Source organism: Bufo gargarizans, chromosome 8 (genome assembly GCF_014858855.1).
Source record: "Bufo gargarizans isolate SCDJY-AF-19 chromosome 8, ASM1485885v1, whole genome shotgun sequence".
Classification (NCBI taxonomy): Eukaryota; Metazoa; Chordata; class Amphibia; order Anura; family Bufonidae; genus Bufo; species Bufo gargarizans.
Genome location: NC_058087.1, coordinates 31,101,278 through 31,120,237, shown reverse-complemented (window position 1 = coordinate 31,120,237; position 18,960 = coordinate 31,101,278). Strand labels below are relative to the sequence as shown.

General features: G+C 44.3%; 1 protein-coding gene across 2 annotated transcripts in view; it reads left to right on the top strand.

Moving 5' to 3' along the window:
* Positions 1–18,710, top strand: part of VIL1 (villin 1) — a 28,837-nt gene extending 10,127 nt beyond the window's left edge. For both annotated transcript variants that reach the window (XM_044303381.1, XM_044303382.1), the window contains exons 2-20: positions 1,081–1,191; positions 2,559–2,633; positions 3,247–3,443; positions 4,139–4,247; positions 5,011–5,121; positions 5,548–5,750; positions 7,707–7,785; positions 9,309–9,407; positions 9,544–9,697; positions 9,932–10,032; positions 10,380–10,517; positions 11,108–11,266; positions 11,339–11,518; positions 11,682–11,827; positions 13,398–13,542; positions 16,471–16,659; positions 17,261–17,329; positions 17,756–17,896; positions 18,418–18,710. In XM_044303381.1, coding sequence (XP_044159316.1) covers positions 1,117–1,191; positions 2,559–2,633; positions 3,247–3,443; positions 4,139–4,247; positions 5,011–5,121; positions 5,548–5,750; positions 7,707–7,785; positions 9,309–9,407; positions 9,544–9,697; positions 9,932–10,032; positions 10,380–10,517; positions 11,108–11,266; positions 11,339–11,518; positions 11,682–11,827; positions 13,398–13,542; positions 16,471–16,659; positions 17,261–17,329; positions 17,756–17,896; positions 18,418–18,531 — 2,484 coding nt within the window. In that variant the 5' untranslated portion in view covers positions 1,081–1,116 and the 3' untranslated portion in view covers positions 18,532–18,710. The remainder of the gene's footprint in view (positions 1–1,080; positions 1,192–2,558; positions 2,634–3,246; positions 3,444–4,138; positions 4,248–5,010; positions 5,122–5,547; positions 5,751–7,706; positions 7,786–9,308; positions 9,408–9,543; positions 9,698–9,931; positions 10,033–10,379; positions 10,518–11,107; positions 11,267–11,338; positions 11,519–11,681; positions 11,828–13,397; positions 13,543–16,470; positions 16,660–17,260; positions 17,330–17,755; positions 17,897–18,417) is intronic.
* Positions 18,711–18,960: the final 250 nt, after the last annotated feature.

Genomic DNA, 18,960 nt, shown 5'->3' with positions numbered 1-18,960 from the left:
TCTATAGACACATGCCAATACAGAACCGTCCCTGGACAGTGTTTATATTAAGTATGACTATAATCCCCCTCATCCATAGGAATGCACCCATATACTGCAGGACATGGGTGCATTCCTATGGATGAGGGGGGTTATAGTCATATATGCCACACATTTTTTATTCTATTAAGAATAAGAAGGTTTGGATGATAGACAGCATAATAAGGCTTAAGAGAAGCTATATATAGTAATGAGAAAAGATTATAGGTTTATTTAGTGATTTAAAAAAATCTAGAATATTTGCTATTATGAAGATATAGCATTATATTCTAGATCTTCGTGAATTCTCGAAGTGCCTATATTCACAATAAAAATTTGTGATTAGAATATTGGTGCTCTCATACCTGCAACTGTCATTTTGTTTGATGGAAATATTTGTTAAATATTCTGGAAATAAAGATTTAACAAAAAAAAGAATATTGGTGCTCAACACTAATGAAGAATAGTGATGAGCGGCAGGGACAATCTTCGAATTCACGATATTTCGCAAATATTTGGTAGAATATTCTTCATATATTCGTGATTTCGAGATTATTTTTTTGATCGCGAAAAATCGGCAATGTAATATTCGCATAATGCGCGTGAAATACAGGTGTGGGTCACTATAGCTACATTTCTCAAGCTGCTAGAAGTTTCCTGAGACTGGAGAAAATGGTTGTCACGGCAGAACATTACGACAGCTTTATATGCAGATAGAAAAAAAAATCTAGAATATTCGAAATTACGAATATATATCACTATATTCTAAATATTCCCGAATTCTCGAAGTGCCGATATTCTTGATTCATATTTGCAATTCGAATATTCGCGCCCAACACTAATGAGGAACAGAAGGTGATGAGAAATTGAGAAGTACCTGCCTCAGCCAAACCCTTGTAGGCACTATTTTAACAGAACTGTATAAACCCCCATACCTTTAGAAAGGAGGGTCTGTTCAGTGTTTTGCTATGTACCACACACTGTATACACCAGCATGGTCTATGTACTTATATCTGTACACGTTACTGATGCCAGGTCTCATGCCCTGTATCCTTTTTTCAGGTTCCCAGGTAACTTGTGATCCCATAATCTTCCAAAATGGCAGAACTGACCGAAAAAGTAACCAAGACCCTGAATAAAACCACCCCAGGACTGCAGATCTGGAGAATAGAGGTAACAACTATTATTTGTATTGTCATATTGTTATCAAGAACTCTGGCAGGGAGGCATTACATTCTCTTTGTTTAGTGCCCAGTCCATTTTGTTTAGAGGTTTGGTCCTCCTGTCCATTGTGTTTAGAGGTTTGGTGCTACTTTACATTGGTGTCCAGTGGTGTGGTGCTCTTGTCCCTGGGTTCCAGTGGTTTGATGCTCCTGTGCATGGTGTCCAGTGTTTGGTGTTCCGGTCTCTGGTGTTTAGTGGTTTGCTGCTCTTGTACATGGTGTCCAGTGATTTAATGCTTCTGTACATGGTGTCCTGTGGTTTGATGTTCCTGTCTATGGTGTCCAGTGGTTTGATGTTCCTGTCCATGGTGTCCAGTGGTTTGATGTTCCTGTCCATGGTGTCCTGTGGTTTGCTGCTCTTGTACATGGTGTCCAGTGGTTTGATGTTCCTGTCCATGGCGTCCTGTGGTTTGATGCTCTTGTACATGGCGTCCAGTGGTTTGATGTTCCTGTCCATGGTGTCCAGTGGTTTGATGTTCCTGTCCATGGCGTCCTGTGGTTTGATGCTCTTGTACATGGCGTCCAGTGGTTTGCTGCTCTTGTACATGGTGTCCAGTGGTTTGCTGCTCTTGTACATGGTGTCCAGTGGTTTGATGCTTCTGTCCATGGTGTCCTGTGGTTTGATGCTTCTGCCCATGGTTTGATGTTCCTGTCCATGGTGTCCAGTGGTTTGATGCTTTTGTACATGGCATCCAGTGGTTTGATGCTTCTGTCCATGGTGTCCAGTGGTTTGATGTTCCTGTCCATGGTGTCCAGTGGTTTTATGCTCTTGTACATGGTGTCCTGTGGTTTGATGCTTCTGTCCATGGTGTCCTGTGGTTTGATGCTTTTGCCCATGGTTTGATGTTCCTGTCCATGGAGTCCAGTGGTTTGATGCTTTTGTGCATGGCGTCCAGTGGTTTGATGCTCCTGTCCATGGTGTTCTGTGGTTTAATGTTCCTGTCCATGGTGTCCAGTGGTTTGATTCTTTTGTACATGGCGTCCTTGGTTTGATGCTCCTGTCCATGGTGTTCATTAATTTTGTGCTTCAGTCCCTGGTATCCAGATATTTAGTTCCCCAGTCCCTGCTTTCCAGTGCTGCTCTGTTCCCAATCTCTAATGGTTTTATAGTATCACATTTGAGGAAGGAGGATTTTGTGTGTTCCCTGTCTAGATATGGAGACACATGGACCATACTCCTCTACCTGCACTTCCCCATATCCCTGATTGTGTTCACCATTACTCTATTTACTATAGTGAAGGTCTTAGGTTCACTCCAAGTGTTGCCTATAGATTTTTCATCTTCTTTGACCTTTCGTTTCTGAACTCTCCTCTTAGAACATGGAGATGGTTCCTGTTCCAGAAAAGTCCCATGGAAACTTCTTTGAGGGTGATTGTTATGTCCTCCTCATGGTGAGTACAGCCTTCATTAAAGGAGTTCTTTACCCTCAGCATGATGCTTATGTACCAGGCCAGCGTCCCCCCAGAGATGCCCTAGCTTTAAAGGGGGAGTTTGATTTCATGTCAATAAATCTCAATCATTGTATCCATGAAAACTATCATTTTCATGATCTTTGTTTGCTGTCAGTGAAGTGAAGACGCATTTACATTAACCTGCACAATAAGGAATACTCCTCTCAGCTGAGAAATGGATGCAATTCTATCCAGTGTAGAAAATCCTCTGTGAGCAAAACATCCTGGACTCCTGACTGATACATTGTAGCAAACTACCAGAGAGATGCCTACAGCTGCTGCTGCTGTGTTCAGCTTACAGATCATTGGTTAAGCAGCTGGATACAATTGTATCAACTTCTCCATATCCACATTCACTGACAGGAAGCAGATGTCTTCAAAATAGTTAGGATGTGAAATATAAAATCTATTAGAAAATTGCAGAAGTTTTCAATATAAAATCCACAGTTCTGTTCTGATCCAGACTTAATGTCTAGTCCGCCTCTTGTCCAAATAACTGTACCAGTGTTATAAATGACCCCCAGTAAATTCCATCTGTATTCTTCCATGACAGACTCATAAGACGAGCAATAACTTCTCATATGACGTCCACTTCTGGATCGGGAATAATTCCTCTGTGGATGAGCAGGGAGCGGCGGCCATTTACACCACACAGATGGATAACCACCTGGGGGGAGTCGCTATCCAGCACCGGGAGGTCCAGGGATATGAGAGCGATGCATTTAAGGGATATTTCAAACAAGGCATAGTGTGAGTATGACCAACATGGCCTCCGCCTTACCTACATTCAATTGAGTGCCGACCACCGGGGGAGGATCCACATGTGTAAAGCAAAGTTCCACGCTCCGTGGTCTGGAGTCTGGGCTGCAGTTTTGTACCTATGACACCGGCTGACCTGTTACATGTGCGCTCGGCAGCTGAAGGCATCTGTGTTGGTCCCATGTTCATATGTGCCCGCATTGCTGAGAAAAATGATGTTTTAGTATATGCAAATGAGCCTCTAGGAGCAACGGGGGCGTTACCATTACACCTAGAGGCTCTGCTCTCTCTGCAACTACCACACCACTTGCACTTTCATTGACAGGACCAGGCATTCATCACGTCTGCCTGGCCCTGTCAATCAAAGTGCAGAGGGTGCGGCAGTTGCAGAGAGAGCAGAGCCTCTAGGTGTAACGGCAACGCCTCCATTGCTCCTGGAGGCTCATTTGCATATTTTGTAACTTCATTTTTATCAGCAATGCAGACACATATGAACATGGGACCAACACAGATGCCTTCAGCTACCAAGCGCACATGTAACAGGTTAGCCGGTGTCATAGGTACAAAACTGCTGACAGATGCCCTTTAACAGCAGCAGAAGCAAAAAAAAAAAGTTGAACTGTACCTTTAAATTTAAAGACCTAGCGGTGGTAAAACTACTTACGTAATACTCCTCTTTATATCAGATATAAGAATGGCGGAGCGGCCTCTGGAATGAAGCAGGTGGAGACGAACACGTACAACATAAAACGTCTGCTACATGTCAAGGGGAAGAAGAACGTTTTGGCTGGAGAGGCGAGTGATACAATCGCCATGAAAATTCTGATGTGTGGAGATAAGACGTGCAATATAATACCACTAAACTTATCATGGTTTAGGGGGGTGTGAATACTTTTGCAACCATTTTTTATTGCTCAGCAACACCAAAAATGTTATTTGAAGCAACTTTGCAAAAAAAATAAAAATGACAACTGCCATTTTGTGTATACGGCTACCGTGCAGTCTTTGTGTCTCCATGGTTACAGACTACAAACAAACCCTGTGCGGTCTGATCCTGCAGTCATGTGTCACTCCATCCCGTCTGCCTCCTCCTCTGTCTGTAGACATCAAGAAGAGGGTCACGTGACGTCAGGATCTGACTACACAGGGTTTTGTTTGTAGTCTGTTACCGTGGGAACGCTCAGGGCTGCGAAGGAGCTTTAGACGCAAAACGGTTGGAGATTTTTAATCACTTCCGATTTGCAAAGTCACTTCATTCGATATTGTAGATGCCCTGGAGGTATAAAACAATGATTGCAAAAATATACATGCCCTCTGATTGGCGAGTGTAGTCAGAAGACCAACCAGTACAATAGGAAATATAGCTCGGCAGCCCGTGCCATTCCTCATCTCAGCCTGCATTACTCATCAGATTTTTTTTTCTCATTTTGCTAGCTAGAGAACCCCTTTAATTCATTCTTTCTCCCCCAGTTCAAAGGGTTCACTTCCAGTTTATATGGTGTAGGAAAAATGTGCTGCAAGAGATAAAGCCCTGAGCTTTGTGTCGTCCCTCTTCTAGGTCCCTCTCCAATGGAGCAGCTTTAATAGCGGTGATGTCTTCCTGGTAGATCTGGGGAAGCTGATTATCCAGTGGAACGGGCCGGACAGCAACAGGATGGAGAGACTGAGGGTAAGGGACCCGAGAACGGGAGGAGGCGGAGGAAGAAAGGGCGCCCTCTAGTGTCTTACTGCTGAGGAATAATATGGTGGCCGACAGGTTGCAGTAGTGGGCGCGCAGTGCAGACCGTTCCCTAGTTGTGATTCCGCCTGTTAACCATATGAGCGGCTATGCAAACATTTTCAGGCGTCACAGCACTGAAATGTCAAGCAGCAGCATCACGGGAGGTCTACGAGCTGGGGCACTGAAACATTGACCCATTGATTTCAATGGTTCTGTCTCACCACGGAGTATGCGGTCTGTTCGAATTTTCAGGTCCCGTAACTAAAAGTGGAAAATCCCTTTAAATGTCCCAATCTGCTAAATACCATAGCACCGTTGGGTTTCTCATATCGGACGCCCGCCGTAGATACGTATTTCAGTGTTGAATTGTTTTAGGGTATGAACTTGGCAAAAGACATCCGCGATCGTGAACGTGGCGGGCGCACCCATGTCTACGTGGTTGAAGGTGATAACGAGGAAGCGTCCCCGAAACTGATGGAGATTCTTATGCACATACTGGGCCAGAGAACAGGAATAAAACCGCCAGTATCTGATGATGTAGTGGACAGTGCAGCAGCAGGAGCAATAAAGTTGTATCAGTAAGTGACAACCCCCCAGACAATCGCCCGTACTACCTGTTACAGTGCGGTGTCTACATTGTAACAACTCCGAAAATATACCTGCCTCAAAGCGAATGTGACATCACAAAATGTTGTTTAAATCAAGTTTTTATGTTAAATATTTTTTTTAGAATTCAGATTTTTTTTTTTCATTTTCTTATCTAGATTTTTTTTTTTTATCTTAAATTTCTGCAGTTTTCACGCCTAAAATAAGTCAAGTAGCCTCATGGGCCACAGACACAATGGACAGGAGGGGATCTCATTGACTTTGATGGGAGATTTTTCTAGGCAGGGAGGGGGAGTAGATAAGCTGTGCTATCACCTATTGTGAATGCACGATCCTGTGTTATCTATAATAAAGGTCATATCTGTCTTTATAATCCTGCCTGTGGTGATGATGATAATGAGATGACTACTGAAAAGTGATCTGTACAGAACTGGAAGTCTTAAAATATTATTAGGCCTGGGGCTCAGTGAGAAAACTGCAAAGTTTTTGTTTTTTAGTTTTACATTTTTATTTTATTTAAAGACATCAAAATGACAAACTTTACATAATCTCACATTGATGTTCTGTCATGCCACTGGACGTGGAATGTCTCACATACAGGAGATGTCAGCTTCCAAGCATAAACGTATTATAGTTGCAATTATCATTAAGACAATGGAGAGTCTACATAAAAGACAAGGCATCATGCAGAGACATAATCATGTAATACATTGACAGAATCAACGACACCAACTTAGGGGGATGTCAGAGGGGTAGGGGGGCTTATAATGGAGATTTAGTGGGTTCCCCATCTCACACAAGGGACTATCGATCTGTAAGGCTCCGACCTATTAACTAATCGGTTAAAGCAAGGTGTCTACATCGTCTCCTGTGGAATAGGTGAGGGGGACCTGCAACCCAATTCGTTCTAATCTGTAGACCTGATCACATTTCAGCTGCCACTGGGACAAGGGGGAGAGTCAGCTCTGATTTCCACTACGCAGGCATGCTCCACCTGCGGCCCTCCAGCTGTTACAAAACTACAACTCCCAGCATGCCCGAACAGCCTACAGCTATCAGCCTACAGCAGGGCATTGTGGGAGTTGTAGTTTTACAACAGCTGGAGGGTTGAGCATCTCTGCGACTACTGTTCTTGCCACTGGACAAATGTGTTGACCGAGGCGTTTCTCAACCGCCGTCGTAGGGAAGGAGGAAGCCTCTAAATCTCACTCCCATTGATATAAGAAGCTATAGGTATGCGGCTTATTGTGTTCAAAGTTTTCATTTTGGTGACATGGAAGATGAAAACAAAAATCACCAAGAATTCTAAAAATATTTATATGTTTAACATAAAAATGTGATTCAAAGAGCATCTGTCAGCATGATCAACCCTATTAAACCAGGCATGCTGATTATATCTGTGGGTAGAACTGTTGGTAAGATACCTGCGATTTTAGTAGGGGGTCGGCTTGAGCCCTCGGAGCACTACTTTTGTAACACCCCTCACTTCCCCTCCCCCTTGATTGACAGGGATAGACAATTAAACAAAGGGAGGAAGGAATGTTGAGAGCAGAGGGGTGTAAAAAAAAAAAACAACAACAGTGCTCCAAGGGCACCAACCAGCCCCCTGGTGCTCAAACCAGTTCACTTGCATATTACTATAAATACAGACATCTCGGCAACAGTTCTACTGATAGATGTAACAAAGGTATCGTTTTAATCAGCATGATCAACCCTACCAGGCAATATGTCTGGCTGAACAGCAGGTCATTTTCAGATGGCATGTTCCCTTTATGGCAGAACTCCTCTTAGTAGTTATTTTGCAGCAGTGGTCTCCAGGTCATTGTTATTTGAGGGGAGAAAGTAAAAACAGTTTGTACTCAAAATCCTCTGCAGTGAGGAAGGAAACATTTCAGATTGATTCTTTTTATCTCCACTTTCTTAATCAGAGTAACAGACAACAACGGAAACCTGATGGTGCAAGAAGTGGCCACCAAACCATTAACCCAAGACCTGCTGAGCCATGATGTGAGTCCTCTACCCATTGAGATAGACAGACAGATAGATAGATACAGTAGATAGATACTATAGATCAGGGATGCTCAACCTGCAGCCCTCCAGCTGTTGTAAAACTACAACTCCCACCATGCCCTTCTGTAGGCTGTCCGGGAATGATGGGAGTTGTAGTTTTGCAACAGCTGGAGGGCCACAGGTTGAGCATGCCTGATATAGATAGATAGACAGATAGATATTAGATATGAGATAGATACTATAGATAAATAGACATAAGATAGATAGATATGCATCGGGCGGTCGTGCCCCAGGGCCCTCCTATATCGCCAGTCCAGGTGTAGGAATGCCGAGTGATATGTTGCGGCCTAAGGCTACTTTCACACTCATGTTTGGGGCACAACCGTCTGCATCCGTTCAGAACTGATCCGTTTGTATTATCTTTAGCATAGAAAAGACGGATCCGTCTTGAACACCATTGAAAGTCAATGGAGGACGGATCCGTTTTCTATTGTGCCAGATTATGTAATAGAAAACGGATCCGTCCGCATTGACTTACATTGTGTGTCAGAACGGATCAGTTTGGCTCAGTTTCGTCAGATGGACACCAAAACGCTGCAGGCAGCCTCCAGACCGGAATGGTCACTGAACAGAGCCAAACTGATGCATTCTGAGCAGATCCTTTTCTATTCAGAATGCATTAGGGCAAAACTGATCGGACCGCTTGTAAGAGCCCTGAACGGATCTCACAAACGGAAAGCCAAAACGCCAGTGTGAAAGTAGACTAAAATGTCTCTTTATGTGTCACGGTGCTCCTACCTGGATACAGCTGGACCCCAGGCTTTGGCTCCGAAGCAATAAATAGGGGGAATAATTGAGGGATTTGAAGAAATAACTTGAGTCCAGACCTTGAGATGAAGTTCAATTGCAGCTTTACATGAATAAATGTTTTTCTGAACTGTTTCAGGCTTTGTCTTGGTTCCAGCAGGCTTTAGCACTAAACTGGCAGGCAAACTCAACTCTGCTATATCCTTCTCTCACGCTGCTGTACTGACAAGCTGACTTGACGTCTTTGTTTCAGCTGTTTCGGACTTATGTTCAGCCAAAAAGTAGGTTAGAATCCTGGCAGCTCCAACATGGAGTCTCAACCAGAACAAACTAGAACTACCCCACCTTCTTTCTGGTAGCAAGCAGGGCTTGCCCACTTCTGCCCAAAGGGGGGAGAATGGAATGGTAAGTTCCATTCTCTCTAAGGATAGCACTGCCACCTGCTGGTGAACCAGGCACATTACATGTAATAAGCAGTTACATAACAAGATTATGAATTCACATTGTGGAGGACCTGGAAAGACATACAAAAGATGACATTATATTAGCCCATTAGAGATAGTAGCAGGGTGCAGTAGTGGTAACACCACCCTGGGGTGTTACAGATATAAGATAGATACGATAGATACGACAGATAGATAGATAGATAGATAGATACAATACATACGATAGATAGATAGATAGATAACATCCATATTTCTTGCTCCTGGCAGGACTGCTACATCTTGGATCAGGGTGGAATAAAGATCTTTGTATGGAAAGGAAAAAATGCATCAAAGGAGGAGAAGCAGGCGGCCATGCAGAGAGCGCTGGTGAGTGTGGTCCTGACGCGGGGTGGACATCACCCCGTGTTACGTGTCGTCTGCGCCTTGTACATATGATCTGGGGCCCCTGTCTCTGCTCTTCTTAGATTTGCTCTTTATCTTCCACCTATTTTCACCTTAACAGAATTTTATCAAAGCCAAGAACTACCCCCCGTCCACGAACGTCGAGGTGCAGAACGACGGGGCCGAGTCAGCCGTATTCAAGCAGCTTTTCCAAAAATGGACCACAAAGGATCAGACTGTTGGGCTCGGAAAAACAAGCTCCGTTGGTAAAGTGGGTAAGTGCATTACAAACGTGGCGTGGATTTATTGGCACAGCAGTACAGAGTATTTTAGGAAGGACGTGCAGATCATGTGTTATAATTGTGAGGTGAGAAGATCAGGGTCTGCAGCAGCACAGAGTATTTCAGTGGAGGGTGGCGCTGATCTTGAGGGGGGCAGTGACCTATCCATGATGATGACGATGGTGAGGACAGGGCTGGGTTTCATCCATGTCTAATCTTACAATGCAGCCAAAGTGGAGCAAGTGAAGTTTGATGCGGCCTCGATGCACGCCAAACCTGAGGTGGCCGCCCAGCAGAAGATGGTGGATGATGGATCTGGAGAAGCAGAGGTAATAATATACGGTGCACAGAACCCTCCCTGACCAGGTTTGCCTTCCCCTTGGGTGTTCGGTTGGCGGTTCTTTCTTCGTAGACTACAGCTGGCCGTACACACGAGATCACAGTCTGCTGAAACAGAGGATTTTGGCCATTTCATCGATGATTGAACAATGACTGACGGCAGATTAATGTCTGTCAAAAATCAGGGTTGGGATGTTTTGATATTGTGGTGAAGCACCATGGAGACAGTATAGTCTGCCAGTCCCTGGGGTGGGTCCTACCGATCACCGATCGCTGCATTGCCCTGGGCACCCTCAGGTGTACGGCAGGATTATATCTGCCGTGTCTGCGCCTACAGGTCTACAGGATCGAGGACCTGGAGCTGGTGCCTGTGGAGAAGCAATGGGTCGGACACTTCTATGGTGGAGACTGTTACCTGATTCTGTACAAGTACCTGGTGAACAATAAGTACCATTATATCATCTACATATGGCAGGTGAGAAAGGGAGACAGATCTATTTCCTGTCTATCACATTGTCTATCTATCTATCTATCTATTTTATAATGTGAATTCAAAAGATTTAAGAATAAATAAGCTTATTCAGGCTAAGTGAATATACAGGTGAAACTCAAAAAAATTAGAATATTGTGCAAAGTTCATTTATTTCAGTAATGCAACTTAAAAGGTAAAACTAAGACATGAGACTCATTACAGGCAAAGCGAGAGATTTCATTCCTTTATTTGGTATAATTTGGATGATTACGGCTTACAGCTGATGAAACCCCAAAGTCACAATCTCAGGTCCCCTTTGCTCAGGGGGTATGGATTAATCAGCCGACTAGAGGGTGACACTTTGAGCCGAGAATATTGAATATTGAAAATTGAATTTTAAGTTGCATTACTGAAATAAATAAACTTTTTCACGATATTCTAATTTTTTACGAGTTTCACCTGCATGTATTTACTAAATGTGATTAAAACCATGTAAAAACAGACAAATCACATACAGAATCACATGTCTATCTATGTACATGCACCTCATATCTGTCTAAGCTTTTAAATGACACCACGTTCTGTGCACACAGGGCCGCAATGCCACTCAGGATGAGATTGCAGCTTCTGCATATCAGGCAGTGAACCTGGATCAGCAATACGACGGACAACCAGTTCAAGTGCGAGTAACGATGGGGAAGGAGCCCTCACACCTCATGGCCATGTTCAAAGGGAAGATGGTGGTGTACGAGGTAAGGGGAATGTACTGACCACGGCACTGACTGCAGGTGGAAGGAGCCCCGACTAATGTCTGTGATCCCCAGGGTGGTACCTCCCGTGCTGAGAGTGACTACACTCCTCCTGAGGTCAGACTGTTCCATGTGCACGGCACCAATGAATACAACACCAAGGCCTTTGAAGTCCCAGTCCGGGCGTCATCTCTTAATTCTAACGATGTGTTTGTCCTGAAGACCAAGGGGACCTGCTACCTGTGGTGCGGCAAGGTAAAGCGAACAGCCACTGTCCTCTTCTGACATGCCTGTGTTAGGAAATCTGGAGCATCCTTTCTTATATCTCTGCATTGTCTCATTCCTCTGTTATTCCTCCTGGAAATTTCTGAATGTGCAACATCTTTTGAAGTCAGTTCTTTTTTTTCATGTTGCACAGGGATGCAGTGGTGACGAGAGAGCTATGGCCAAAAACGTGGCTGACATCATATCCAGAGGAGAGAAGGTGGTGGTTGCTGAGGGACAGGAACCATCTGAGTTCTGGTTGGCACTAGGCGGCAAGAGCCAGTATGCCAGCAGTAAGAGGTAAAGCCTGCTATGAGCACTCTGTTATGTCATATATAATAAGAAACCCATGAAGTCGAGTCCATGTGTTCACTCTGGTTTATTATAGGGTTAGTGATGTCACAAGTTTAAAACCCCCAGCATAAATGACTAAATTCCGCCTGCCTGCAGCAGCCACCAGGGGGAGCTCACTGCATGTTGTGCGGTTAGTGAGTATAATGTATGCAGTCTGCAATAAGCTCTTGAGCTCCCCCTAGAGGTGGCTGCAGGCAAACAGAAATGTATTTCAAATCTGTATGTCTAGGCAGGGCATTGGGAGCTCTGTGTCAGAAAAATGGGGCACCTTTGGATATAATCTGTGGAAAAATCTGCATTAGCTACATGTAGGTTGTGAGGAAGGTTTTGCTGTGAATTTCATCTCTAGGGTAAACATGAAGTTGAAAGGCTGAAATACACTTGAGCTGTTTTCAATGGAAAAGAGACATCGTTCAGACGGCCAGTATTTTAATGCTGCTGTTTATTAATTACCACCTTAAAGGGGTTGTCCAGGATTTTGATATTGACTGATGTGGCCTCTTCAAACAGTTGATCGGCAGAGGTATTAGGAGTTGGACCCCAACCGATCAAATATTGATGACCTATACTGAGAATAGACCATCAATATTAAACACCCAGAAAACCCCTTTAAAGGGCATCTGTCAGCAGTTTTGAGCCTATGACACTGGATGACCTGTTACATGTGCACTTGGCTGCTGAAGACGTCTGTGTTGGTGCCATGTTCATATGTGCAGCATTGCTGAGAAAAATGAAGCTTTAATATATTCAAATTCGGCTCTAGGAGCAACGGGGGCGTTACCATTACACCTAGAGGTTCTGCTCTCTCTGCAACTGCCGCACCCTCTGCACTTTGATTGACAGGGCCAGGCAGACGTGATGACATTTGCACTGCCTGGTCCTGTCAATGAAAGTGCAGGGGGTGCGGCAGTTGCAGAGAGAGCAGAAACTCTAGGTGTAATGGTAACGCCCCCGTTGCTCCTAGAGCCAAATTTGAATATATTAAAACTTCATTTTTCTCAGCCATGCGGGCACATATGAACATGGCACCAACACAGACGTCTTCAGCAGCCAAGTGCACATGTAACAGGTCAGCCAGTGTCATAGGCACAAAACTGCTGCAGTTTTGCAGCATATCCGCCCGATGCGCTAATCCCTTAAAGGGAACCTGTCACCAGGATTTTGGGTATAGAGCTGAGGACATGGGTTGCTAGATGGCCGCTAGCACATCCACAATATCCAGTCCCCATAGCTCTGTGTGCTTTTATTGTGTAAAAAAACAGATTTGATACATATGCAAATTAACCTGAGAAGTCCTGTCCCTGACTCATCTCAGGTTAATTTGCATATGTATCAAATCGTTTTTTTACACAATAAAAGCACACAGAGCTATGGGGACTGGATATTGCGGATGTGCTAGCGGCCATCTAGCAGCCCATGTCCTCAGCTCTATGCACAAAATCCCGGTGACAGGTTCCCTTTAAATGAATGTATCGATCTTGGTGTCACTTTGTAACAGAATATCCTTTTCTTCTAGGCTGCAGGAGGAAATTCCAGATATCACCCCACGTCTGTATGAGTGCTCCAATAAGACCGGGGTGTTCCGTGCAACTGAAATCTCAGATTTCAACCAGGATGATTTGGGTGAAGACGATGTCTTCCTACTGGATGCTTGGGATCAGGTAAGATGAGATATTCCCAGTGTCCACAGTTAGGTCGCAGGACAATGTCCGCTGGCTTAAGAGTCCCACGGGGCCGAAGCAGAGAAAAAAAAAAAGTTCAGTATTGCCCCCCAAATGCCGATGGGTTGCCATGACAGTTGGGGCCTAAGTGAGGTCCCCAGGTCTGAGGCGAGGCCTATTAGGTGGCTATGTCTTTAAAGAGGATCAGTCACCCCCTCCACTTTCCTGACATGTCAGTTTTATTAAATATTTGTATTCTTCATGAAATCACAATTTTCAAATTCACAATCTTTTCTCTGAGTTGAGCTGTTCCTCTATTATTCCTCCTGAAAATGTATGAATTAACTGACAGTAGGTAGTTACCACTCCTCTTGTCAAAAGGGCGTGTCCCTGTGCCATCCGCCTCAGCACTTATTGGACAGTGCACATCCCCCAACTGGCAGCCAGTTGTCAATTTATTTATAGGCTTGTAGGGGGAATAACAGAGGGATGGGCACCACACCGAGACTAAGGAGGCTCCAGAAATGTTATTACATGGGGAATACAAGTATTTACTATAACAGATGTCAGGAGAGGAGACAGCCGAGTGCAGCGCCATGAAAGGGTTCCGTGGTTATATGTAAATGAAGCTTAAAGGGTTCCTCTAGTGCATGACACCACCCCTTTAACCTTGTACAATGAACATTTCTTACAGCAGGTTGGTTCCCTGTAACTTTCATATTGATAGCCTTTCCTTTAGCGAGGTCTCCTATATTTTATTGGTGGGAATAAAATTGCAGGCATTTAACCCCCTCCATCAGCAGAATGAAGGATGCCAACTGGTGCGGAGCCTAATGGTGACATACGTGGTGCAGTCCGGCCACGGGATCCACAAGCAGGTTACTGGAGACTGCAGGGCAGCACCTGTACTCCAAATGGCAATGATTGGTAACCTGCCTATGGATCCTGCGACCCGATCGCTGAGTATAAGGACACCCTGAACATGTTTTCTGTTTCAGTTCTTCTCCATTTTCAAGATCTCTCTGCTTGCTTTCAGTGAATGTGTAAGCTGCCCTAAAAGGGGTTGTCTGACTTCTGCAAATATAATTTATAATGTAGGGAAAGTTAATAAAGTACAAGGCACTTACTAATGTATTGTGATTGTCCATTTTTGCCTCCTTGATTCATTTTTCCATCACATTATACACTGCTCGTTCCATGGTTACGACCACCCTGCAATCCATCAGCAGTGTGCAAGCACGACCACAGCTCCTGGATTGCACAATGGTCGTAACCGTGGAAACGAGCTGTGTATAATATGATGGAAAAATAAATCAAGCAAAAAAAGGAGACAATGTGGACAATAACAATACATTAGTAAGTGCCTTGGATCAGCTTTCTCTACATCATAAATGGCAGAAGTGAGAGAATCCCCTTTAAAGGGGTATTATTCCCACCTAAGTCATTAATGGCGGAGATCAGAATACTGCTCTTCTGTGACGGCCATGATGGCTGGAGTGACACCAACACGACAGCGCATTCCGCTCAGCTGTTCCCGTAACTCCGGACACTGCATAAGGCCTCATGCACACGACCGTTCCGTTTTTTGCGGTCCGCAAAACAAGGACGCCGCCCGTGTGCCTTCTGCAATTTGCGGAACGAAACAGGCGGCCTATTGTAGAAATGCCTATTCTTGTCCCCAAAACAGACAAGAATAGGACAGGTTATATTTTTTTGCGGGGCAACGGATACGGACAGCACACGGAGTGCTGTCCGTATCTTTTGCGGCCCCATTTAAGTGAATGGGTCTGCACCCGAGCCGCAAAAACTGCGTCTCGGATGCGGACCAAAACAGCGGCCTTAGGCTACTTTCACACTAGCGTTCGGGGCTCCGTTTGCGAGTTCCGTTTGAAGGCTCTCACAAGCGGCCCCGAACGCATCCGTACTGTCCTAATGCATTCTGAGTGGATGCGGATCCGCTCAGAATGCATCAGTATGGCTCCGTCTGTCCTCCGCTCCGCAGGCGGACACCCGAACGCTGCTTGCAGCGTTCGGGTGTCCGCCTGGCCGTGCGGAGGCAAACGGATCCATCCAGACTTACAATGTAAGTCGATGGGGACGGATCCGTTTGAAGTTGACACAATATGGCTCAATTTCAAACGGATCCGTCCCCCATTGACTTTCAATGCAAAGTCAGGACGGATCCGTCTGACTAACTTTCACACTTAGAATTTTTTCTAAAATATAATGCAAACGGATCCCATCGTCTGCATTATAGGAGCGGATCTGTCTGTGCAGACACCAGACGGATCTGCTCTGAACGCAAGTGTGAAAGTAGCCTTAGACTAGAATTCTGATCTCAGGCATGACCGGCTGAGTCAGGAATACCCCTTTAAACTTCTCATAGTTGAGGGTTTGTTACACTTGTATCTAGTCTGTAAGGTAATCTGTTTGATCTCTAGACTGATACAATGTATCAGGGCAGGTAAAATGTAACAAAGTATCAGAACAGGAAAGAGAGGTGTGCTTCACAGAGGATTGTCCAGACTGGATACAACAGCAGCAAATCCTTATCTCAGACTAGAATTAGGTCTGTGAAGCTTTTTGGCCTCTGGATGCAAGCAAAAGTGTTCCCATTCACTGACAGAAAGCAGAGATAAGAAAAAGTCAGGAATTTTAATACAAAGGGGAAATGTATTAAGAATGGCATTTCTTTCACTAGTCGTAATTTTTTTTTTATGCTGGCATTTCATGTGCCAAAATTAAGGGGCACATCTCGGGAGGTCAGTCTACCAGAAAATGAAATCTAGGAGCTGGCATAGATTTCTGGTGTAGCGCCCCCCCCCCCCTTCATAATGGCAGCCATATTGGTTGTCAGCCAGATTTTTCTGAAGTAGATATAAGGAGAACCAGAATTTTTTCTGAGAAATCTTTATCGGTTCCTCGCAGGTCTTCTTATGGATTGGCCGAAATGCAAATGAAATCGAAAAAAAAAACGCAGCAGTCACAGCTCAGGAGTATCTGAGGACTCACCCCGGCAGTCGTGATATCAACACTCCAATTATTGTGGTGAAGCAGGGATTCGAACCCCCAACATTCACAGGCTGGTTTTATGCATGGGATCGATTCAAATGGGAGGTATGTGCTATGCCCAGATCCAGGCTGCTGGGACCTCCAGTGATCGGTCTATAACCCAGCAGCAAGTGTTCAAATCCCCTGCAGCGCCCCTACAGGACAAATGAAGCGTAACACAGTTCTCATTGAAATTAATGGATGGGTTATGTAATGCAGACAGGGAGCGAGACACTGTTTGCAGACCACCCTCCAGTTATTTATTCAGAGTGAACCAAGAAGATTTTTTATTTCTTGGGTTTTCTAAACCAGAAAACCCTATAATCAGAATGAGTATAAAAATCTGATGTTGGGGTTATCAGCTGAATTTACAGGTGTAAAGCCTGCAGCTCTATTGTCCCCTATGACAACCCTTCCTTACCGATGAGGTTATCCAGATTTCCATCCAGATCCCCACTAGCTCCCACAATGAGGAATCAATCAGCTGCAGCCATGGATCTTCCGGCAGGGCCCAACTGCTTCGGTACAAGTGGTGCCAAGCACCCTCCGTTGGCTGCCAATATCATCTGAAGGATCCCCAAACCAGGGTTTGATAAACATCAAAGTGAACACTTTCCATTCGCTCCAGTTATTCCACGGGTGATAAATAATTTCAAATTTTTTACAGAACACAAAATCATACGAGGACTTGAAAGCCGAACTGGGAAATGACAACGCCATTGAGGATATCTCCAAGGCAAGTATCGTACGCAGACCTCTAGATGACAATTACAATCTGTAAATTAAATTAGCATCCATTTTAAGGTGGACATACTGTTATTTCTGCAAGATACAACAGTTCAGAAATCCCTCAGTCACCAGAAAAAACATCTAGTGTAAAAGAGTAAATGGTCAACAGGGAAGAGGGGGATGCAGCTGCAGCTTTTCTGTCTGTATGGGCTCATGTACGCGCCCATTGCTTGTTTTGCGGTCTGTAAATTGCGGATCCACAAAACACATATTACGCATTTTGCATAACAGAACGTCCGGCCTATAATAGAACTGTCCTTTCCTTGTCCATAATGCAGACACAAATAGGACATGTTCTATATTTGTGCGGATGCCATGGAACTGACTTCACAACAACGTTCATTTCTGACATTTACTCCTCTATCTGTAACAGGAATTTGACAGGACTCAACTGGACTCTTTTACCTCCCAAACCAACTTTGGGTCTCTAGCGTACCAGGTCTTACCAGCTGAGGCTCTGACTAATAAGACTGCAGAGGAGCTGCCTCCCGGAGTGGACCCCTCCCGAAAAGAGGTGAGGGGCTGTCGTCTAATAACTGTGATATTGAACTGTATGTGCAAGGGGAATCGGAAATTAGAGCCCAATATACAGAACATCCCTATACTGACAATATAAATACAATTAAAAATCCCTGCTACAGGATAAAATACTACCTCCTATGTACAAGAATATAACTACTATAATACTGCCTCCTATGTACAGGAATATAACTACTATAATACTGTTCCTATGTACAAGAATATAACTGCTATAATACTGCCTCCTATGTACAAGAATATAACTACTATAATACTGCCTCCTATGTACAAGAATATAACTACTATAATACCGCCTTCTATGTACAAGAATATAACTACTATACTACTGCTCGGGGTCACTTATTTCCAGCTATAGGTTAATATAATGTCTATGACAATGCCGGTCATCAGTTCTGTCTCACACACAGGAGTAGATAAACGTTGTGGTTCTCTAGCTCTCGGTAAGTCATCGGCTTTGGAGTGGCGGCTCTGTCACCTTCATGTTTTTTGTTTCAGGAATATCTGAGCAATGAAGAGTTTACGGGAATATTTGGGATGACGCGTGACGAGTTCCAGGCTCTGCCAGAGTGGAAGAAACAGAATCTGAAGAAAACAAAAGGACTGTTCTGAATGCACTTTCTTCTTCTCTTCACTTTTGTCCTATAAAACATCAACTTTTCTGTTTTGTCCTCAAGAAGAAATAAAAATAGGAGTGGCTATATCCGCAGCCTGGGAATGGCTATGTGCAGATCAAACGGGGATCCTGTCAATTCAGTGTTTTAATGGAAAAAATAAAAATTGTACTGTTAAAAAAACAATTGCCCAGTGTTTTCCAGTGTTGCCAAGTCAGGCAGTACCCCATAGACTATGATCATTAAAGGAGTGCTCACACTTCTGCAAGCGGCATTTATTATGTAGAGAAAGTTAATACAAGCCACTTACTAATGTATTGTGATTGCAAGCACGACCACCACTGATGGGTTACAGGGAGGTGGTAACCCTGGAAACGAACAGTGTAAAATGTGATGGAAAAATGACTCCAGCACAAAGGAGGCAATA